A 25,045-nucleotide genomic window follows, 5' to 3' on the forward strand; every position below is an offset into this window, starting at 1 on the left:
CCATTGGCCTTTCCATTGGTGTTTGTTTTCATAAGTAACAAATAACCACAGGCTAAGGTCCTCTACAATCATAGCAATCTATGTTTAATAATGTGAGTGGGGCCAGTGGTTATAAATTACTCTGGATAGAATTCATCATAAACAATAAATTAACCTACTGAATAGACATATATTATATGTAAAAATGAAAAAAAATCAAAATTGTCACATGTTCTGCATTTACACATATATCCCTACACTGTTAAAAAAATGACTCTCTGTTGTTTTTACTGGGTTTCCTTTGGGAAAACAGATGTTCACATAGAATAAGTGTAAATTCCCCATTCTTTTTGCATGTTTGCACTTTTACTTGACAAGAGCTCCCTTTTCTGTCAGTGATTAGAATTGATAGGGCCTTTTTACTTTCTTCCTACAACCCATATTTCTCCTCAGACATCTTGGTAGACCACAGAGAACCTGAGAAATAACACTGAGTAATGGATGTAAGGTCTCTGAAATCATATTTTAGCCTATTGGAAAATTTGCTACACTTCTTTGAGTCTTCAATTTTGTATTATACAATTGGGGAAATATACCTTCTGCAACATGTGAATGAGAGAATTAAAATTGATAATGTGTATAAAATTTATATACCCTGTAAATGTGCATATCCTGGAAGATAGTAAGTGCTTACTAATAGATGTCATTATTAACAATGGAAAATATTTGAGATAAGAAAATAATTCCAGTTGAAATGACAAGTGATCAAGTAATTACTAGAACAGGACACAAATGTTTCTTTCTAATATATAAACTTTTCATTACAACTAGATCTCAAAACCGGTTCACAAAGATTAAAAAACTCATTAATCTTTCCTAAATGAGCAGTGTACATGCAGGAACTTGTTTCTTTAAAGACATTTGCATTTGGGGTAGATTCTGGGCTTAAGTTCATTAAAATGGAACAGGTATCTTATTTTTACTATGAGCTGATTTACACTTAAAAATCTTAAACTTGCTTTACTTTGTTATGGAGAGAAAAATTTTTTCATCATTATTCTTCACATCACATTTTTTCAGGGTCCCCAGCTAAGGTGTTATTATAAGATATATAAAGAATCTACCCAAACTCTTTTATCTCCAGATAATCTTTTAAATAGCATGCACCATAATTGAGTTCAGGTGGCAGTCATCAGTGAGCTAACTCTTGACTGAGATTAAGATGAATGACAGCATTGCATGCCCAAGACCCATTGCCCCAGCAAGAAATGAGAAATTAATAGAATCGGTATCAGTGGTGTGACTACAGGAAAAAGAAAGGAAGGAAGGAAGGAAGGAGGAAGAGAAAAGAAAGAAAGAAGAAAAGGAGGTATGCTTAAACATATATGATGAATATTTCAGTGAACAGAAATCTGTTTTCCCCTGTACCTTTAATATCCCCATATTCCTGGGATCGACCATATAGAACCAGAAGCGAACAGTGCACATTCCAAGGCTTGCTGGGAAGAATTTGGTGGTAATAATTCTCCCAGTGGATCCTTTTCTGGGGCTGGAAGAATTGATGTACAGGAAGTGCCGTCCACTACCTTGAAATAGATAAATACAATATTTTTTCAGAAAATATAATTTTATATTTTAGAATATGACACAGAATATGTTTTAATCCATGCACAAATATCATTTTCTCCCTAAACAAATACATACACAATGAAACAAAACTTTGTTTGTTAGATAGAAATAACAATTCTTTTCAACCAAAATAAGAGTGCTGCTATGATTGTGTGATTCACAAAATTCACTTTGGCACATGACTCGTGCATAAAGTGACGAAATAATTGTGTTGACTATGGAACTGTGTTCCTTTTCTTCTAATTTGCTCTAACCTGTCATTTTCAGGTAAATAAAGTATTTTGTATGCTGTTCATCGAGCTGATACAGAGTAGCTATTGGGGACTGGATGATACTGTTTCTTCAACTCATTCCCTCTGATGGATGCACTGACCATAGTAGAAGTGAATGGCTATAATTGCAGTTATTAATATTATTGATAGTTTTTGGCCATAATTAACTTCTGTATTTCTCAACTGCATTAGTATGGAAAAGATACCTATATTTAAACACAAATTGGATTTTTTTTCCTGTTGATATCATTGTCAAAATTTATCAAAAGCTACTATTCCATTTCATGACTAACACTTGGGTAAGATATACAGATACACATTGTTCCAATTTAAGGCTATTAATGTGTTTCCTAATTAACATTCCTATGACTTTTTAGTGCTCATAGATTGGCAATGATGCTGCCCTTCCATTTTTGATAATAATAATTTGTGTTTTCCCTTTCTTGATTTAGTTAACCTGGATAGAGGGGTTTGAATTTTACTGGTCTTTTCAAAAGACTGGATTTTAGTTTTTTTTTTTTTTATGTTCTCTATTGATTTTTAATATAATTTCATTAACCTCTGCTCTAAAAGTCTAATATTTCTTATTTCTTTCAGTTTTCTTACCACTTATTGATTTAATTGGTGGGGATCAAACGCAGGACCTTTCACATGCTAGACAAGTGCTCTGTCATGGAGCTACAAAACCAGAATTCATCCTTTCTTTTATTCAGCTTACTTGGGTCTTAAATTATTCTTCCTTTTGTAGTTCTCTAAGCTAGAAGCTTATTGATTTTAGGTCTTTCTTCTTTTCAAATATATACATTCAATGTTAAAAATTTCCTTGTTAAGTACTGTTTTAGTTGAAACCCAGAAATTTTGATATCATGTACTCTTTTAAATCTGGTTCAAAATAATGTTAGATTTTTCTTGAGTCTTCTTTGCTCCATGTATTATATAGAAATTTGATGTTTGATCTCCATGTGTTTGGAAGTTTTACAAGTTTCTGTTGCTCATTTCTAGTTTAATTCTATTGTGGTCTGAGAGCATCCTTTGCATGAATTCTATTCTCTTAAATTTGTAAAAGTGTGTTTCATAATGTATTGTATCTTGGTGCTTGTTACATATGAACTTGAGAAGAATGTGCATTTTGCTGTTGAATGAAGTAGTCTATAGACATCATTATATCCAGTTGATTGATAGTGCTATTCCGTTCAACAATGTCTTTCCTGACTTTTTGTCTCCTGGATCTGTTCATTGGTGATAGACAGTTTGAGTTTCCAGCTGTAACAGTGGATTCATTTATTTCTCCTTGAGTTTCTATCAATTTTTGCTTCACAAACCTTGATGTTCTGATGTTAGGTACTTACATATTAAAGATTGTTGTGTCTTCTGGGAGTAATAGTCTCTTTATCATTATGTAATGTTCCTCTTTATCCTTGATAATTTTCCTTGATCAGATGCAAGTCTTTGTCTAAACTCCCTTGTTCTTTTGATTAATGTTAGCATGGCGTATCTTTCTCTACTCTTATACTTGTACTCTGTGTCTTTATATTCAATATAGCTTCCTTATTGACAATAAAATATATTTGGGTATTTTTTCTATTCTGATCATTTCTGTCTTGTAACTGGTGAATTTAACCTACTAGTGACTGAAGTGATTATTGATATAGGTGGATTAATATTTATTATGTTTGTTTCTGTTTTGTATTCATTACTCTTATTTTTTGGTTCTTTTATTTTTTTATTCTTTTACTGTCCTTTGGTTTAATTAAGCATTGTATGTGATTTTGTTTCTTTATCTTCTCTTAGCATATCAGATAGACATCTTTTACAGCATTTTCTAGTGGATGACCTTGAATTTGCAAAATACATTACAACTGATGCAAATCCTCCTTCAAATGTTTTATGCTACTTCATGTTTAGCACATGTATTATATGACAGAGAATTCCCATTAGTTCCTCCCATCTCTTAAAATATCCTTAGGCATTTCTATTCCCCTAGATCAGTTAGATTCTGGTAAAATAGTTTCTTTTTAGGACAGGTCTTGTTAAGAAGAACCAAATGTTCCACAAATATTTCAAAATAAGTGCTTTTCCTCTTTCCTGACTGAAAGCTGAGAAACTCTCTCAGCCTTTCACTGTGAAAACTTGGTGTCTTTCCCAATTTGGGGGTAGTTCTCTAACGGGTCTAAGAAGAGATGTTGATTTTTCAGATTTTCAGTTGCTTAGCTTGTTTCTTCTTATGGGACAGGAATGATGCCCTCTGGCTTCCTTCCATGCCAGATGGGAACTGGAAATGATTGGCATCTCTTTAAAAAAAATTCCTTATCAAAAATTCCTTTCTACCTCAGCTTTATAAATTCCGGCAAAAGAATAAAAGAAAAGAAAATCTTAATCAAATAAATAACAAAGAAACATGAACTGATAATTACAATAGCAAAATTTTCCTTAATATGAAAGAGTAGGAGTGGCCTTGGTATTTATCCAAAAGAATTAAAATCATCATACTATAGTACCTGTGGTATATACAGGCACTTCAGGGTCTGTAGCAGTGCAATTCACAATAGGCAAGTTATGGAATTAGCCCAGGTGCCCTTCAACAGATGATTGGATTAAGAAAATATGGTTTATACACAATGGAGTTTTACTTAGACATAAGGAGGAATAAAAATGGCATTTGCTGGTAAATGGATGGAACTGGAGAACATCATATCCAGTGAAATAAGCCAGACTCAGAAAGCCAAGGGTCAAATGTTTATTCTCAAATGTGGAAGCTAGAAGAAAGTAAAGGGGGAAAAGACCAATGACAGGTGGATTCCATAAAAACAGAGGAGGGTTCAGTGAAGTAGAGGAAAAGGATTAAGGGGGATGGAAGAGGAACAGGAAATGTGAGGAAATATGCAGTGAATTGATAAAATTATGCTATTGCATATATATATATATATATATATATATATATGAATCCTACCCTTTTGTATACCTATAAAGCACCAATTAAAAATAAATAAATAGAAGGAAGACCAGTAGAGTAGAAGAAGGGGAGTTAGGGGGAGGAAAGAGGGGAGGGAAAGGGGAAGCATTGGAGACCCAAATGGAGCAAATTATATTCCATGTATGGATGATTATGTCAAAATGAACCTATTATATATCACTGCAATGAATTAACAAAAGCATTTTTAAAAAGAGAAAGATTACAAGCCCACATGTATAATACAGTGCCAATTTTGTTAAAAGAAAACATTTATAGCTGTGCCTTTGGAAGGATGTATACCAAAATAGTAAAATAGTCATTGTTAGTGTTGGAATCATGGTGGGGAAACTGGATTGTGTTTATTTTCTTTTTATGTTGATTGTTTTTTCTTAAAGTTTAAACAAAAGTTTTTTAGTTGTAGATGGACACAAACCTTTATTTTGTTTATTTATTTTTATGTGATACTGAGGATTGAACCCAGGGTCTTACATGTGCCAGGCAAGCAGTCTGCCACTGAGCTGTAGCCCTATCGCCCTTTCTTAAAGTTTTTAAAACAAGTACTTTTCTGATAAAAATTATGAGATTCATTTTTAAATATATATCTAATGCATGACTTTTCTTTGTTTTAATAAAGGTATACTTCCCCTTTGTTAAAAAAAAAAAAAACACTCTTAAAAAGTGTTTTGTTCCAAGGATATCACTTTTTTGTTTCCTTAGTTGGAAAATAGAGACGTATGTTCACAAGGCCAAGACAACCTAGAGTTCATCAATCAAAACTACTAAGAATGGTGGCTTAATCTTTAAGAACATACTTTATTTAAATCCATGCTATTTTTAATTGAATAAGCATACCTAGGTTCCTCCCTCATCTGGTTGCTTTCTATATACTTTCAGATTTTTGATGCATTCTGACTATACTTTATTAGACAAATTTTAAACATTATCCTAAATAAAAAGATTTAATAAAGTTATATTGGGTATAACCCAATGAACAATAATAAATTTTCTTTCCTGGCTCAATTGAAAATATAGGATCTATTTATTCCATACTGAATATGAAGAAATATTAGTGAACCTGTCTGAAATACCTAGCTAATTAAATAATACACTTGTATAAAACTACTTTATATTTCATAGCTAAGCACTTAAATAGAATAACATAATACGAACTAATGTGCTTCAATCTCAAAAGCAGATCATGTTTCATTAGAATTTTGAGTATCTTTTCCTATACTTAGTGCTAACCTAATGTTGAAAGTTAAATATTTACAGAAGCAGGAAAAGCAACAACTGTGTCCATTGATGCAAATTCAATCAATTTTTACAAAGTTAAGAATTGAATTAGTTTAAAACCTTGTATTTTAATAAGTTATTCTTCTAATTGCACAAATACATTTTTGTATTTGTTCACCATTTCAGATGTTTCTTGTGACTAACCCTAATTGTATATTTATTTTTAACAGGTTAGTTTTAAGTTTGCACAACATCTTGGACTAAGTTTAAATGCTCTGACCGTCCACATGGCCTACATGCTCCTAAAGTAATTCAAAATACAACAGCTTCAGTGTTTCACTAATTTTTTCATGGTCAGAGATAATATCTTGATTTTAAGTACTGAAATCCAAACAAGTTAATCTCATTAATATCCCCACAACATTGTAGGATCAGAAAAAAATATATACACAAATGGACGTAGAAACTTTTCATTATTTTATTCTTAAATAGCCATAATTGGTTTCTAATGAAGTTTGTTCCTGATGAGCTCTGCAAAATTTCTAAAATCTTGAATTCAGATTGAATATCATATCCTTTATTTCCTAGTTCGCATTAATTTTCCCAAGTATTTAACTTTTGTCAATAGCAACTGCCAAAAAACAACTTGGCAGAGATGTGACATCATTGAAAGGAATATCATAAAATCTAATGTTTTCATTTTAGTCCTACATCATGAAACATGCTGTAAAAAGATAATAATTCCTTGGGGATTACCTACAATTTCACTACAGCAATTATTTGAGTGTGGGACAAACAATGTCATGTAATGCTCCACATCAAAACTTGCAATTCAATTATTAGTTAGGGGACTCTGGGCTAAGTTTTCAAAGTATATCCCACATAGCCTCTCCTAATTTACATATTCAATTTTGAGCTTACAAAATCCTGCAGTGGCACACACACAAAAAAAATCAGAAAGTCAATTCCTGGCTGAGGTGTTAATGCATGTCAATGTGAGATTATATTCATTTTAAAACAAGAGGCAAAAGTTTAACCACAAATTTAGAAGTCATATTGTATATTTAGTCTTTGGTGATTTTTAATTTACAAATCTTCCATAGCTAAGTTTGACTCTGTAAGCAAACAACATGTTTCAATGCTATATTTTTTCTCGAGAATTGTAAAGGTAAAATGTTGCTTAGTCTCATGAAATTATTAATAGAACTATATAAATTTTACAGAAACTATGGACTGTAACACAAAGGTATAGTACCTTACATATAATATACTTTCAGAAATAGACTCATTCTTTATCTAGTGAGCTCAGACTGGACCTGCTTTCAAACATTTATAAACTTTCAGCTGCTTCATTGAGAACTACCTATTTATATCTAGCAAAATCCTTGGGGAAGGTCAATATAGTTTCCCACACAGTTAAGAAACTGTTAAAGCAGAAATCAAATCTCAAAAGTCTCATCTGACACAACATATTTTGAATTTAATGGTAAAACATTAAACCAGTTCACTTTTTTATTTATATGTGATTCTGTAGAATGATCAATAAACACCAAAGGACAGGTATTTATAGAAGTAGAATTCTTTTGCCTATTTGTTTGATTTAGGACCATTTTACAGCTATTTGCCATTTTGAAAGATACTTAATTCTCATACAATAGGTCAAAATGCATTCAATTAATTTTGCAAAATATATCATACTTTAATTAAACACCACCAGATGTAGTAATCTGGAACATGGTATTTCTTAATATGCCTGAATTTTACCTCTTTCTGTACTCTGTCACAAAATAATTTCTGCACACTTCCCAGTTCAATATTGCACTTTTGTTTATACAGGCTTTCTGATTTTGAGTTAAGATTCTTAGGATATGGGATTTATATTTCACATCTAACCAGCTCAGATCAGGCACTGGTACAGGTTTCCAATAATATTCAATTTTTACTTCAAAATCTTTTTAAAGTATTATTCACAATTTTGAAAGTTGGGGGTCAGTCCAATACAAGCAGTGTAAATTCAACAACAAAGTGTACTTTGCTTGAAATCACAATGGCAACTTGAAATCAGAGTGCCAAAAATATATTAGCCATATTCAGAACACAGCACACGCTTCATGGACAGTCTTTGGAGTCAGCAGAGAGCAAAGAGTCTAATTTGTCTTTTATATATGATTGGCTACAACCTTAGTTTTTGAAAATGTTTCATTGAGTTATTGTGTTATAAGGTAATAAATGTGACATTTCTTTTTATAAAGAAAGCTATATTTTTACAGGTCCAGTGCCCTAGGAAGAATTATACTCACTTGCACTAGGGTCAAATCATAAAAGACAATTTCCCACTTCAAATGATCTGAATTCACTCCCTGCTTTCAATTGGAGGCAATTTTCATCTTTTTTTTTTTTTTCCTGCTCATGAAATAAAGCTCCCTGATGGTCTTTAAACATGCTATGTAATATGCCTCTCTTTCAAAATAGTAAATTCTCCCTTCTTCAGAATGAGACTTGCTCTGCCTGTCTCATCATCCTCTATAATTTCTGCCTGTCCCTCACTCTAAAATAGAAGGGTACATAATGACTATCAGTTGAAATGCCCTCAATCTCTTTTCATACTTTCATTCCCCCCCCCAAATTTTCAAGGTGCTGCTTATTTGCATCTGCAATTTTTCAAGACTGTGAAATGTAAACATGTTCAGAGAGAACAAAAGTTCCTTTGCAGTTGTCAAAATGGAAAGCACAGATACAGCATCTCTAAAGTGAAATGAAATTTTATCATGGTATTTAATAAAAATCTCTGTCATGACATTACTTCCATTTTCTGAGGAGCCATACAATGACTGGATTATGTTGTTTATTTCTGCCTTTTCCAATAATGTATTCTTTAAGCATTATTCTCCTTTGAGACTGATGATTACCTATTGAGATAAGAAACACTTTTCACCAGAATGTCTCATTTTAATACTATTAACCTTTACCAAATTTAATGCTATAAATTTTCCTTTTGAGTATGCATTAATTGGGTATGAAAATGAAGGTTGTATTTGTGACATGCCAATACGGATATATTCATTTTATTTTGAAAGCTCCTAATTTACTCAGCAGTAAGGAAACCTGGGTCACAAAATGATATATGAATGGAACTGATTGGCATCTCCTATGTAGATAGACACAGGGATTCTGAACTGCTTACTTTTCATACTGGAAGACAATGAAAAACTTCTTCATGTCATTTATCTCAAAATGTCTTTGGGAATCTACATGGGTTTAATAACATTTGTGTAATTTGATGTCATTTTCCAATTGAGATAACAAAGGAAACTTGTAATCATGCAAGAAGAACTAATAAAGTATTAACCCTTTTCTTTAGGTAAGTTATAAATGGTAACTTATAAAAGAACCTGACTCCATTTAGATTTCAGATCTACTTTTCCTGAAAGACTATAGAAAAAAAATAGGAAAAAATAGTTTTCACTGAAACTGAAAATTAGATTTTCAGATTATCTTAATAAATACGGCATCAGAAAAAATTATAGACAGAACTGGCCACTAGTTAAATATATGAACTGGAACTATAAGCTTCAATTCAAATCCCCTCTACCCCTTATTAGGTGCATGACCTTGGACAACCTATTTAAATTCTATAAAACTCAGAAGCAATTACAGATAATTATTGGTAGCACTTTAGGGATTGTGCTAAAAATTAAGTGATACACTACATGTAAAGTGCTTATAAAACAGATGCAAATTGGTGCTACTCCTCTGGGAAATTTAGAGAAGGGATATAAGGATGTTTCCAGCATGGAAATAAGTTATTGATTGGATAACTACTACAAAGACAGCTCTGTGTCTTCCACTTGGATGTTAGAGGGATGGGTAAGGTAGGATAGGGAAAATATAAAACATATACCAAAGAATCTTACAATAAAAGGTTACAGTGGGTATAGTTTAGACAACAAGCTCTGGTTCAGACAACCTGGATTTAAATCCAGACTGACACTTAGAAGTTTTGTGATTTTAAAAGAGTCACCAAACCCTCAGTGTGTCTCACATTTATAGTCTATCAAGAAGGGATAAAGGTAACAGTGCATAGGGGTAATACAGGATTAGCATGAGCATATGATGCCAAATATTGAAATAGGGTATAGACGTATCTCAATTGATAAAAGAAGCTTTAAATTTGATAGAAGGGAAACAATTTCATAAAAGAATTAAAGAATATATTATGAGGTGCGTGACAAGTGAAAGCCTTCCCTCCTGCATTTATGAAGAAACCCCTACAGAAATTTAAATACAATAAGGGAAACAAACAAAATGATGCCAGAGGAAATTTGACCTTATGACACCTACTATTATAGCAGACCATAAACACATTCTGACTCTTGGCTAGATAAATGTATAACCTCATGCTAAACTCCAATTTACCTCAGTTCCTTTTGACCAGTATTTAACGTTTGCAGTCAACAAAAAATCATGTCATACCAAGACAACGATATGACCCAAGGTTGATATTTTTAACACCCAAAGTAGACCTGAGGTGTGAAAGAACAGATTTAGTGGAAAATAACATATGAATTAAAGTTCAAAATATAATTTGATGCCAAAGTAAAGGGCATTGAAGAGGTGCTGGTTTTTTGAGGGGCCAGAAATCAGCATTTAGGGCTATCAATCCTGCATCAGTGTGAGGAACTGCTTGGTTTAGGAGAATATTTGCATTGTGGATAAGTTTCTTTGACATTTGCAATAACCCAGGAGTAAGGTAGATGACAGAAATGGGAATGCAAATAAATGGAAATACATAATGAGTTGAGCATGAAGAGCTGACAGAGCTTGAAACCGAAAGAAAATTAACAGTGTTCATGATGAGGCAGGTACATCTGAGGTGGACATGTGACTTGGAGACACAGGCAATCATCTAGTTGGCAGCTAAAAGCATGAACCAGAATGTGGAAGCAAATACTGGATCCAGGCAGGTACTAGCAAAGTCTGGGCACTGACAGAATAAAAATTCTAAAGCAATCAAGAACATCTAAGAAGAAATGTCAAAAGGGTCAAATCAGAACATTAGGTAAGAGCCACTTTTAAGTTTGGAAAGGAGGAAGAAAAAAACATTTAAAGACAAGATTAGGAGAAAAGTATCACTGTAGAAAAAATACAGGAACTCTCAGGAAAAGCATATGAAGATGGAGATTGATCAACAGTCAAATGCATATCATCCTAAGAACTGGATCACCATGGTCATGGTATCATTAAAGTCCTTGAAGAAAGCTAGATGCACATCCATGAGGCCAAGGACTATATTGTATGTTATAAATAATTATCTCTACAGTGTCTGTACAGTGATCAGTAATTATTTGTTGAAGAAATGATACTTTTGCAGAAGAAAGACTGTAGGAAAGTAAAGGAGGTGTGAATAGTGAGGATGAAGATATGAACAACGTGTATGGAATGTCAACTGGATATAAAAGAATACAAAGCAGCAACAGTTAGAAGAGAAGCTAGGCTAAGTGTAGGTATTTCGTTCTATATTATTATTATTTTTAGTCAAGGTAGTAGAGAACTGTGATACTTGCAAGCAAAAAGTTTGATTGTAATGGTAGAATGGTTTAAGAATACTCAAAAAGAGAAGTAAATATAAGGAAACAATGCTTATGAGAGATCAAAAAGGATAAATTTAATGGCTTGTTATTTTACTAAGAAAGTCTATAAATCAGAATGCATTTAGTAAATCTGAAAGACTACAGAATGAAACAACCAAACTAAAAGATTTTTAGATTACTTATTGAGGGTTTAATCTTGCCTTCCAGGATTCATAAGAATTGGTTCATTAATATGCTTTTCACTTGATATCATATCTCACACATTTTGCCATGATTCTCGTTTTTTTCTTTTATTAAAGCAGACATCAGTTAGTTCTTACTTGATGCAGATAATGAGTACTGTTGGAATACTTTAAATGAATATAGATAAATAAACCAAAATAAAAAAGAGTAAAACAAAATTCAAGATTGTGTTTCTCCAGGGGGAGGGAGTAGAGGGGGAAGGGAGAAGTACTGGAGACTGAATTAGAGCCAATTTTGTTTTCTTTTTTTTTGGTACTGGGGATTGAACTCAGGGGCACTCGACCACTGAGCCATATCCCCAGGCCTATTTTGTATTTTATTTAGAGACAGGATCTCACTGAATTGCTTAGCACCTTGCCATTTCTGAGACTGGCTTTGAACTCACAATCCTCCTGTCTCATCCTCCCAAGCTGCTGGGATTACAGGCCTGTACCACCATACCCAGCTAGCCAATTATATTCCATCTTTTTATAAATATGTCAACAGGAAGCCAAACGTTATGTATAACTACAAAAAAAAAAAGCAAATAAAAGTAAAAAACAAACAAAAATTGGTTTTTATCTTCTTTATTCTGTATTAAAACTTGGGGGCTCAGGTTAGCAGGGTGAAGCCCATGAACCATCTGGCCTGTCACCTGTTTCCATAAAATCCTTGAGTTAAGGAAGCTCTTGTTTTCAAATGATTGGAAAAAATAATTCAAAAGGATAATTTTTATGACATAAAATTATGTACACTTAAAAATTTAAATAAAACTTTTTTTTTTCTTTTTTCTTTTTTTTTCTTAAGCTTGTTTCTCTGCCTCTGGTGCAAGAGCAGCATTGCTTTTGGCAGCAAAATGGAAGTCACTTGTCAGATCGCCGGGATGTTTGAAGAAACACACAGCAGTTATTGGTGACTGGGGCTTTCTCTTGGTGTTGTCTAATATAATCAAAATCAAGTCAACCTTCTATCTCAGGGGAAAATAAGGGGAATAGGAAAGACCCTGGTCTAAACACGCAATAGGATTTCATGGAGACAAACACTTTTATTTTACTTCTGGTTAACTAGAAATCAGTGGGTACATTTATTTACTGCCTTTTTGTGTTGAGAAACTAGATCTGTAAAATATGTTCTGAAGCTTATCAGCCAACAGTCTCCCTATTCTCTTTCTTGGTGGTAGTGTGTTATTGGGAGTGAAATATTTGTATTTACAAAAAGTTAAACAAGACAAGGAGAAAGATAATACTGAACGAAGAGGAGAAAATAGCAACTAGAAGCAGAGGGAAAATGTCCTTGTTGTTTTTGAGCCATCTGATAAGAACAAAATGCAATAGAAAAAGTGATATCATTTTAACTTTAGACATTTCAGAAAGTTTTGAGAAAGTCTTATTAAGCTGTAGAGAACACTGGTTAGAAATACAAGCTTTTGCCTCAGACATCCGTGGTTCCCAATGCTAGATCCAACAAGTGCCATTCATGATGCTGGGGGCGAGTTACTAATCCTCTCTGCATATCATTTCCTTCTCCTGTAAAATCCTCCAGGACGTTGTGAGGATTAGATGAGGGAGCCTGGTTAAACCCAGGTGTACTATGATTAGCGCTCAATGAAAAGTAGCTACCAAGAGTCACATCAGTTTTTGACAAAATGTGTTCTATTGAGGCAGAACTAACAATTTTCTGTTGTATGTTATTCTTTAAAAATTAACAAACAATAAAAGCTTTAAAGATGTTGCAGTTTGTCAAATGATATAGTAAGATAACAAATATCAGTTATGTTGTTCATTATTACCCATTTTTTTCTAATATTTCAAGTCGTTCTCCTTCATAAAATCTTCTATCCTAATGTTTAAATGTCTTGGTGACATTAGAAGAGAGAAGTCAGAGAAAAAGAGTAAAAAGAAGCATAAAGAGGGCAAAATGAGAAGGAATATTGATGTTAATGAGGTACATAAATGCTGTCATGCATTACTTCAGCATGCTGATGAGAAATATTGGCAATGAAAGAAAATAAAATAATACATAATTTGTGGTTATACTAAACACCAAGAGGATTGTTTCTATGTTAGGTCAAATAGATGAACAGTTCTAAAATTAAGTAGAAAAAAGAAAGCTTTTAAAATAATCTGAGATAAATTTTTACATGGTTAAAAAACAAGATCCCACAGTGCAGAAGACCAAACTTTGGGGATAATGCTGTCTCATGCATTGTGAGAGCATAGCACTCAAAACAAATCAGGTTGGTGACTGGTGATGTCCTCCTGGCCATCTTGATGGTCATGGTTAGGGTGGTAGTAGTGGTGAGATTTGCTGGATTAGCACCACAATCCAACCCAATTATACAAAAAGATAAACTTTTTCTCTATTTAAGGAGCATCAGAATATGGTTGTGTGTTAGTGAAACAACTAACCATTTTATTAAGGAAAACCATTCTGTTGACATGGATTATTGCATTTCAGTACTTGTGAAAAAATTTTCAGGTCCTATAAAAATTAGGTTAAAAACTTAAGATATAGTTCTGGATGGTGTTGTATCATTACATCTGGAGATGAGATATGCCATCAGAGAGATATTATAACATACCTAACAGGGTAGCAGAGATTCTGCAATTTCAAGAAAGTAATTAAATATCAACTTAGGAAAAAATATATAAAAGATAGAATAAGGAATAAAGAATTACATTGGTTCTTCCCTTTGAAAAAGTACAGAATAAGAAACTCTCTAATTTCAGAAATAGCTTAGAAAGCTACATTTTTGGACATTGTACTAATATTATAAGAAGACTGCCACATTATAATCTAATTATTAGATGTACTTTGTGAATGTGTAAGATAATATTATTAAGATAATACTTTCGATGAGTTTAAATTATTATATCCCTTTGCTTTTTAGATGTTCTCTCATTTTCACAAACCCTTTACTTATTGGAATTTAAATACATAATCTGTGCAGTTTCTGGTTGTCAGTGTGTGAACCCATATGCAAGAGATTGCCCATCTAAGATCACATCCAGGGATGAATGCTTTTCAATTTTTATTTAATAATTGCAGTACATTATTTATTTGGCAGAAAAAGCTTTCTCTAAATTGGGGAACACCTTTCTTACATATGCTAAGTAAAAGAGTACTGTTCAATAGCAATGCTATGTGACTCACATGTAGTTTTATAATTTTTAATAGCCACATTTTAAAAAGTCAAAGAAATGATGCAATTATTTTATTTAACCCAATATATCTATATACAAAGCACTAACAAGATTTTTTTTTTTTTTTTTTGTAGTGTATCTTTGAAATCCAGTGTGTATTTTACCGGAATAGCACCTCTCAGTTTGGACTGGCCACATTCCCAGGCCTCTGTAGTTCCAAGTGACTGGTGGCTAACACATTGGACCATAAGGCTGTAGAAGAACTGTTTTGAGTTAGACAGTTTGGCCTTCCAACCTGCTTGCTCAGTCATCCATGCAACTCGGTTGTTTTTTAACTTTTCAAAAAATACAGCATGTTGTACATCATAGTGTTTTGAGAGTACTAAATGAGTAACATATGCAAATCTGTTTTTACCGTTTCTGACTCAGGAAACATTTAACAGATGTTGGCTCTCTTTCTCTCAATAATCTGTAATTTCTCTTTATTTTGTTTGAAAAAAATTCTGTCATTTGGATTTGTGTGAATAAATAAGAAGAGCATCTATTCAATGCCCATCTAGAGCCTTTGTAAGACCTAGAACAGTTTCATGAAGGTATTCTCATTCTAGTGTCTCCCTGTGAGTTTTTCTTTAACCCTTCTCTCACCAGCCCCTTAGCAAATCCACCTTTCCTTTCATTCCCATAGCATTTTTCATCTTCCAACTGACCACCAGTTTTTGTAAAGGTTAATAATAATCTATACTGATTTTTCTACCTCTCTGCTACAATGTCAGTGACATGATGTCAGAGATCCTTCTCTGATTTGATCAATATGGATTCCAAGTTCCAGAACAGTGCCTGGCAGACACGGGCTTCAGTGAATATTTGTCAATGAATGAATGATAGTATATCATTTTATGACTGTATCACTCACCTATGTATATTCTGCATTTATTCACAATGTTCCTAAAGTGAGCTGACATCAGATACACTACAGATGTTTCCCTTTTATTCTCTTCTCAGGCTTCAATATCTTTATTATTATCAGCAGTGGTAGTTATAGTAGTAATATATTGATAATTCCTCCCTTGGAGTATACAAACCACCACTAATCAAAGCAGAGATCTCTCCTGAACTCACATGATAATAAATTCCAATATATTAATTAATGATCAGATAAAATGAAAGGATTTGCATGTCATATTATTTGATATATCTCTGTATTCCATGAAAACCTACTGAGATATTTTTAATTATTCTTTGTGTCTTTACTTCTACTTGTAAATAACTCTTCCAGATTTTCTCATCCAGTTTTTATTCCATGCAAGATTTTACAAATTTTTAAATTTTACTCTTTATTTTATATATTTAAGGTGTACAACAGGATGTTTGGATACATATATACACAGTGAGATGATTGCTACAGTCAAAAAATCATTAATCTTTGTGTGTGTATTTGGTAAAAGTAAAATCTACACCTAACAATGTCCAATATATGATACAATATTAACTGTAATTCTCATACTGTACTTTAGGTCTCTAGATTTATTTATCCTATATAAGTAACTTTTTACCCTTTGACCTCCTCCTCATTTTACCTATCCCCTTGCTTATGAGAACCATGTTTCTAAGAATTTGAGTTTTCCTTTTTCTTTTTTTAGATTCTACATATAAGTGAGATCACGCGTATGTTTCTTTGTATCTGCCTTACTTCACTTAGCCTAATGCCCTGTAGGTTCATTCTTTTGTTGCCAATGACAAGACCTTCATTTTGAACAAATATTGCTGAACAATATTTTGTACACGTACATACATATATATATGCACACACGTATATGTGTATGCTTTATATATGAGTGTGTATCTATCTATATATCTCTATATCTGTATCTATATCATAATTTATCTGTCCATCCAAAGAAGGACACTTTGGTGGTTTTCACACAATGGTCATGTGTGACATGAGGGTGCAGACAGCTTTTCAAGGCAGTGATTTCATTTCCTTTGGCTAGGACTTTTAATTTCTCTGTATTTGTTTTTCACAGTGACTGTACCAGTCCGCCTGTCACCAATGTTGCACAAGGATGACCTTTTCTCCTCCCCCATGATTGTTTCCTACTATCTCTTTGGTAATAGCCATCAAGTGTGAGACAATATCTCCTTATGGTTTTGATTGCATTTCCTTGATGAACTGGGACGTTGACAGCATTTTGTCATATACCTGTTTGTTAGCTAATTTTTTGTCTTCTTTGGAGAAATATGTTTTTGCATCATTTGCCCATTTTTTCAATCAGGTTTTTTGAAATTTTTATTTTTGCTATTGAGTTGTGTGAGGTCTTACACATTCATACTTTGTGGGGAACATTATTTTAAACATCTTTATTTTGGAAAATTTCAAATTTATACCAAATTAGAACAAAGATGATGAACTGCTATCTATCCAAAACCCAGCTTCAACAATTTTCAATCCATGTTCAGGTATCTTATTTCCTGTATATTTCCACCCATAACCTCAATTCGATTGGGTTATTGGAACACCATCCTGAATATTGAATTACATTATCTCTAAAGATACATATTTCTATAAGATAAAGACTCCTTTTTGCATAGTTTGTTATACATCTTAAAATTATACTTTCTCATTAAAATAGGATAGCCAATAGGAAAAATATTTCATATGAATATATACATATTCATATATATATACATACTCATATATATGGGACTATATATGAATATATACATATTCATAGTATATAGTATATATATACTCATATATATACGAGTATATATATATTCATATGTATATATGAATATATATATTCATAGTATATAGTATATATATATATGGGACCATATATGAATATATACATATTCATAGTATATCGTATTCCCATATATACTATGGGAATATATACATATTCATATATATGGGACTATACAGTCCTGATATTTTTGTATAATAGTGCACATTAAAAAATACTACTAGCAAAGTGTGTCAAGGTAAATGAGGAAGATGGTTGCTGCTAGCCTCCCAAAGTCTTGCACATGTGCATCTGATAGGCAAGTTTTATCCTAGTACAGAAAAAGTGGGTGGCATAGGACTCCAAAGGCTGGATGATAAACAGGCACAGGAACAGTTTTCTAAAGAGTAATAAACAGCATAGGTATGACTTTAGTCTAGTACACCCAGTTATCTATTTCTTCCAGGGATGTCTGTTCCCTTTTCACATCTCATCTTGCCCTTTCAGTTGTCTTTAAATACTCTGTGATTCTTGATAATCCATTTTAAATTTATTTATTTATTTATTTTTTATAAAAAAGGGATTTATTGGATTGGCTCACATGACCAGAAGCTAGATAGTTCACAATGGCCATCTGTAGGCTAGAGAGCTGGAAAAATGAGCAGCTGCACAGCCCAAGATACAGAAGTCCCAGAACAAGAGAGATCAACAGTACTACCCTAGTCTAAGAGCAAGGCTTTTGAAAACTACCTGGATAATCACTGGCAGAGTCCGCTTTGGAAGAATGAAGAAGTGAGAGTCCAATATCCGATGGAAGCAACAATCAAGAACTCATTTGAGAATAGCTGAGCTTGCATCTGCATCTGCTTCCTTGTTCTTTCAACTTTTATTCCATCCAAACCACCATCCTATTGGGCAGTACTACCCATGCTTAGGAAGGGGCTCCACTCCTGTTCACTCTCCCACATTCTAATCATTCCTAGACAAGCCCTCATCAACACACCCAGAAACCTCTTAATCATCAGTATCTCTTAATCCAATCAAGTTGACAATTCACCATTTTAAATTTATTAATGAAAGACTTTCTTGTTTATGAAAGACTAAACAATGTTCATAGTAGTTTTACAGAACTGTATTCTGGCAGATCTCTCCTTTGATTGGGAGAGTGAATGGCAGGTGATGTACATACGCATAGGCATGTAGACTTGGAGGTTTCCCTCTGGGGCCGGGCTCTCAGTCTCAGCTATATAAGAGAATTTTATAAGTTCTTACAAATCTTGATGCCCTGACCACAACCTGCAGCAATTGGATCTGAATATTTAAGAGTGAATCCCAGATATTAGTACTTAAATAAAAACAAAACTCCTTAGATGATTCCAATATGGACTCAAGGTTGACAATAGTGTGCTTGGATCTGAGCCCAAGGAGTAGGCATGCAGGTAAACTGCAATGCCTTAAGTGTTTATTCTTGTACAGTTAGTTATATTTATCTCACCCCAAAAACCTACTATGTTGATCCTATGTAACCCTAAGCTTGAATCTGTCTCTTTTTCAGGTTGTTATTATCTCAAAATCATTCTTTACCAGGAAGATTCCAATTATCTGCACAGCAGTTCTGATTTTTATCCTGAGGGAAAAGGCTACTCCTGTGGGTAGCTGGAAATGGGGGTCACTGGTAAGAAACACACATGGCAAAGCCACTTCCCCACTCTCCTGGGTGTTTTGACTACTGTTTCTAAGTGAATTACCCTGAAGAATTCATCACAAACTTTATTTTTATTTGCATTAGTCTGCTAGGGAAGCTATCATCAAATAACACTGACCAGGGGCCTTAAACCAAAGAAGTTTATTTTTTTCTCACGATTCTGGAGGTTAGAGGTGTAAGGCCGTAGTGTCAGTAGATTCAGTTTCTCTTGAGGTCTCTCTCCTTGACTTGCAGACGGTCACTCTCTTGCAGTGTCCTCACATGGCTTTTCTTCTGTCTGTCCAAAGTGTCTCTCTCACTTCTTCCTTTTTTTATTGGGATATCAGTCCTGTTGGATCTAGGCTCCACCCTTCGGCTTCATTTAACCCTAATTACCCCTTTCACATCCCTATCTGCAAAACAGTCACATTGGGGTTTAGGATTTCAACATATAAATTGGGGTGGGGGACAATTCTTTCCTTAATAGTATCTTTTACTTTTATTTCAGGATATCTGTTATCTCCCCTGGAAAGACCTATAGTGAACCCTTTTCCCTGGACTGAAATTTATGCTGTTTGTACTGAGTTCATTCTAATTCCATCATCATCTCCTCTTCCTTTCCCTTCTTTTCTTCTTCCCCTTTTCCTACTCTGATCCCTACTCTCATCCCCCTCCTTCCTCTTCTTCTTTACCTTCTTTTATGCCTCCTTCTCTGTCTCTTCCTCTTCAGAATTCCTCGAAAATTACTGATCCAAAGATTGGAACTTTTAAAAATGTGTAACAATGTAGTCACTATCTGTTTTTTTGTATGCAAGCATGTTGTTAGATTAAATATGTGTGTGTGTGTGTGTGTGTGTGTGTGTGTGAGAGAGAGAGAGAGAGAGAGAGAGAGAGAATGTGAATAAGAGCAGAATGATTCCAGAATAATAGTCTAGTTGACATGTGAGGGAAGACTAGTTTTAAATATCAAATTCCATACCCTTGTGATGGATACAGGAGTCTCCATGTACTTTCCCAGAGACCAGTGAGAGATGATGATAAAAGCCTAGAATGCAATTGAAGTCAGGGAGCCCTGAACAGGGAATTTAAGGGGATCCATGCAGAACTAGATATAAGAAAACAAGATACATTAATGTCCTGGAAAGGGACTTGGAGTAGACATTGTGCTCCAGGGTTTGAGCTCAGGCTTTGTTATTCACTAGACAGGTTTACATTGCAAACATCTGTGGTCCTCATCACTAATGTAGGAAGTATAGTATCCTGTCTGCCTGACAGGAAGGACAGTTATCATGTCCTAATCTGGGACACTGCCAACCAAGTATCAAGTTCAGTTATGTGTATTGAACACATTATACCTTAAATTGCTGTTATAGAAATGAGACTATTATCAGTACTAAGATTACTAGAGGATTTTTTTTTTAACTTGAATGGTGAACACATATTTGCACAATAGTAAGCATGTGGGTTTTATACTGGACAGCAAACTCTACTTCAGAAACTTTTCAAACTAGTTAACACATACCCTCAGGTTTCATTACTACCAGTGTATGGTAGTTGATAAACACTAAGGAAATACTTGGTATATTAATTAATCCAAAAAACTTGGGCACTAATGAAAACAGAAGGGGATATATCTAAGTCTCAAGTGAGACTTATCAAAGTCTTATCAAGTGTTTCCATTTGACTTTAAATGCTAGAGGGAACATAAAAATCACAGAAGATGTGACCTCTGACCAACTAGAATGTATGACTTAATTGTGAAGATTGTCAACTCTATTATTAAAAAGAAAACAAAATTATGAAGGAAGAAAAATAAGGATATAGGAGCCTTGTGCATGATAATTTCATTTACTCATGTCACGGAAATGTCACTCTTGCCATTAAATCTTGTATATATTAACTATCAATGCTATTCATATGTAGACTAGAGAATGGATTGATGATGTTTGTGGTTTCTCTCTACAGCTGGGCAATGTCTCTAAAATGGCTTATAAACAGGCCTGGGACAGACATTGAAAATGGCTTTCTTATGTATCTAATTCTTCATCTTGGTAACAATATGTGAAAAGATCCATAAATACAGTTTTAATTAACAGCAATGTTGTGATGCTTAGAAATAGGCTGCAGGCTCTTTAATCTGTTGGCCTTCTTATAAAGAATTTTGTTTTTCCCAGAGGGTCAAAATTAATTAATGTCCTTACAATTTATTTAGCAGCCCATTGTCTCAGAGATGCTTCAACAAGCTCACTGAGCCATATTTGTGCACCAAGAGTGACACAATTAAACTGCTTTGAAGAGAGTACTCTAAAAAATATACTGTCTCAATTAGTGATTAACAAGGAAGATAATAAAATATCCTGTCAGAATCATCTTTCTTTATCAGTGAACAACATACTGGTACATGATATTACATAAATAACCAGATTCAAAACTTTTTACATGATCCTCAGTGAATTTGCACAAGTGATAAAATTTGAACAAGGAAATAAATATTCCCACTAATAGTCCTTAATAAGTTCCATTAAAAGGTATCATTGATCACTCTTCTCGAACAGTGAATGTGACCTTTCTCCTATCTATTGTCCACTGTCTTTTGCTCCCTAAGCTTATAATATTTTTGTACCATTGGCATTAAACTAGTAGAAATGTGCTTAGTTTTCAAATACCTTCTTAGGATCAGGGAAGATTATTGCAGATGGATCTAAAGAACTCCAGCATTTGCATCTACAGGTTATTATCTGGAGCTTAGCAGCAAAACTGAAAATCAGCTTATTTTTTATAATTTCTCAAGAAAACAAAACCTATATTCATTCTCAGAAATTACCATAAAAGTAAAAAGAAATCCACTTAAATGTAGATTCATTGTTGTGAATGCTTACTGTACTGGAAGTGTTCTAATTCATCATTAAATAATTTTATAAATTTGGATCTATCCTCAAAGTGGAATACTATAAGGAAAACTACCTACTACAAATATTCACGACATATAATCTTCTTTGACTTTATTTTTTTCAATTACTAAAATAAAAAATCCTGTTTTATTTGAAAATATGTACATCAAAAAGGAATGGCAGTATGTATATACAAAGATAATACTTATCTTCTTTCTTTAGTGTTCTGTAGTTCTCATTGTAGAGGTCTTTCACCTCTTTTGTGAGATTGATTCCCAAGTATTTTATTTTTTTCGAGGTTATTGTGAATGGGGTAGTTTTCCTAACTTCTCTTTCTGAAGATTCATCACTTATGTATAAAAATGCATTGGATTTATGAGCATTGATCTTATAACCTGCTACTTTACTGAATTCACTTATGAGTTCTAAAAGTTTCCTGGTGGAATTTCCAGGTTTCTATAAATATATAATCATGTCATCAGCGAACAGGGATAGTTTGAGTTCTTCTTTTCCTATTCGTGTCCCTTTAATTTCTTTGGTCTGTCTAATTGCTGTGGCTAGAGTTTCAAGGAAGATGTTGAATAGAAGCGGTGAAAGAGGGCACCCCTGCCTTGTTCCAGTTTTTAGGGGGAATGCTTTCAGCTTTTCACCATTTAGAATGATATTGGCCATGGGCTTAGCGTAGATGGCCTTTACAATATTAAGGAATGTTCCCACTATTCGTATTTTTTCTAGTGTTTTGAGCATGAAGGGGTGCTATATTTTATCGAATGCTTTTTCTGCATCTATCAAAATAATCATGTGATTCTTAACTTTTAGTCTGTTGATATGGTGAATGACATTTATTGATTTCCAGATGTTGAACCAAACTTGCATCCCTGGGATAAAACTCACTTGATCGTGGTGCACTATCTAGAAGATGGAAAGATCTCCCATGTTCTTGGATAGGCAGAATTAATATTGTCAAAATGACCATACTACCAAAAGTGCTATACACATTCAATGCAATTCCAATTAAAATCCCAATGATGTACCTTACAGAAATAGAGCAAGCAATCATGAAATTCATCTGGAAGAATAAGAAACCCAGAATAGCTAAAGCAATCCTCAGCAGAAAGAGCGAAGTAGGGGGTATCGCAATACCAGATCTTCAACTCTATTACAAAGCAATAGTAACAAAAATGGCATGGTATTGGTACCAAAATAGACAGGTAGATCAATGGTACAGAATAGAGGACATGGACACAAACCCAAATAAATACAATTTTCTCAGACTAGACAAAGGGGCCAAAAATATGCAATGGAGAAAAGATAGCTTCTTCAACAAATGGTGCTGGGAAAACTGGAAAACCATATGCAACAGAATGAAACAAAACCCATATCTCTCACCCTGCACAAAAATCAACTCAAAATGGATCAAGGACCTCAGAATCAGACCAGAGATCCTGCATCTTATAGAAGAAAAAGTAGGTCCAAATCTTCAACTTGTTGGCTTAGGATCAGACTTCCTTAACAGGACTCCCATAGCACAAGAAATAAAAGCAAGAATCAACAACTGGGATAGATTCAAACTAAAAAGCTTTCTCTCAGCAAAGGAAACTATCAGCAATGTGAAGAGAGAGCCTACAGAGTGGGAGAATATCTTTGCCATTCATACTACAGATAGAGCACTAATTTCCAGAATATATAAAGAACTCAAAAAACTCTACAACAAGAATACAAATAATCCAATCAATAAATGGGCTAAGGAAATGAACAGACACTTCACAGAAGATGTACAAGCAATCAACAGATATAGGAAAAAATGTTCTATATCTCTAGTAATAAGAGAAATGCAAATCAAAACTACCATAAGATTCCATCTCACCCCAATTAGAATGGCTATTATCAAGAACACTAGCAACAATAGGTGTTAGCGAGGATGTGGGGAAAATGTACACTCATACATTGCTGGTGGGGTTGCAAATTAATGCAACCACTCTGGAAAGCAGCATGGAGATTCCTCAGAAAGCTTGGAATGGACCTACCATTTGACCCAGCTATCACACTCCTTGGCCTATACCCAAAGGACTTAAAATCAGCATACTACAGAGATACAGCCACATCAATGTTCATAGCTGCTCAATTCACCATAGCCAGACTGTGGAACCAACCTAGATGTCCTTCAATTAATGAATGGATAAAGAAACTGTGGCATATATATACAATGGAATATTACTCAGCCATAAAGAATGATAAATTTATGGCATTTGCAGGCAAATGGATGAAATTGGAGAATATCATGCTAAGTGAGATAAGCCAATCTCAAAAAACCAAAGGATGAATGGTCTCGCTGATAAGCGGATGAGGACATATAATGGGGGGTAGGAGGGGTTAGCATTAGGGTTAGGGTTAGGTTTAGGGTTAGGGTTAGGGAGGGGGCAAGAATGGAGGAAGGAAGGACTGTATAGAGGGAAAAGAGGGGTGGGTGGGGTGGGGGGGAAGGGGAAAAAATGGCAGAATGAATCAAACAACATTGCCCTGTGTAAATTTATGATTACACGAATGGTCTGCCTTTACTCCATGTACAGAGAATCAAAATGTATCCCATTTGTTTACAATAAAAAAAGAAACAAAAAAAGATAATACTTATCAAAAGTTATATCATTGCACTAGTATTACAAGAAAAGTTTTCCTTTTTATCTATTATTATTCTGAAACTTTTAGAAATAAGGTATATTACTTA

The 25,045-nt window shown here is 33.8% G+C and overlaps 1 protein-coding gene across 1 annotated transcript in view; it reads right to left on the reverse strand.

The window, feature by feature from the left end:
* The window catches only part of MALRD1 (MAM and LDL receptor class A domain containing 1), a gene marked incomplete at its 5' end in the record, with an annotated part of 672,621 nt that overhangs the window by 167,359 nt on the left and 480,217 nt on the right, over positions 1-25,045 (reverse strand). The window contains one exon of the mRNA XM_079107637.1: positions 1,408-1,561. Within this exon, the coding sequence (XP_078963763.1) occupies positions 1,408-1,561 (154 nt within the window). The remainder of the gene's footprint in view (positions 1-1,407; positions 1,562-25,045) is intronic.

Source organism: Sciurus vulgaris, assembly GCF_902686455.1.
Source record: "Sciurus vulgaris genome assembly, chromosome: 12".
Taxonomy (NCBI): domain Eukaryota; kingdom Metazoa; phylum Chordata; class Mammalia; order Rodentia; family Sciuridae; genus Sciurus; species Sciurus vulgaris.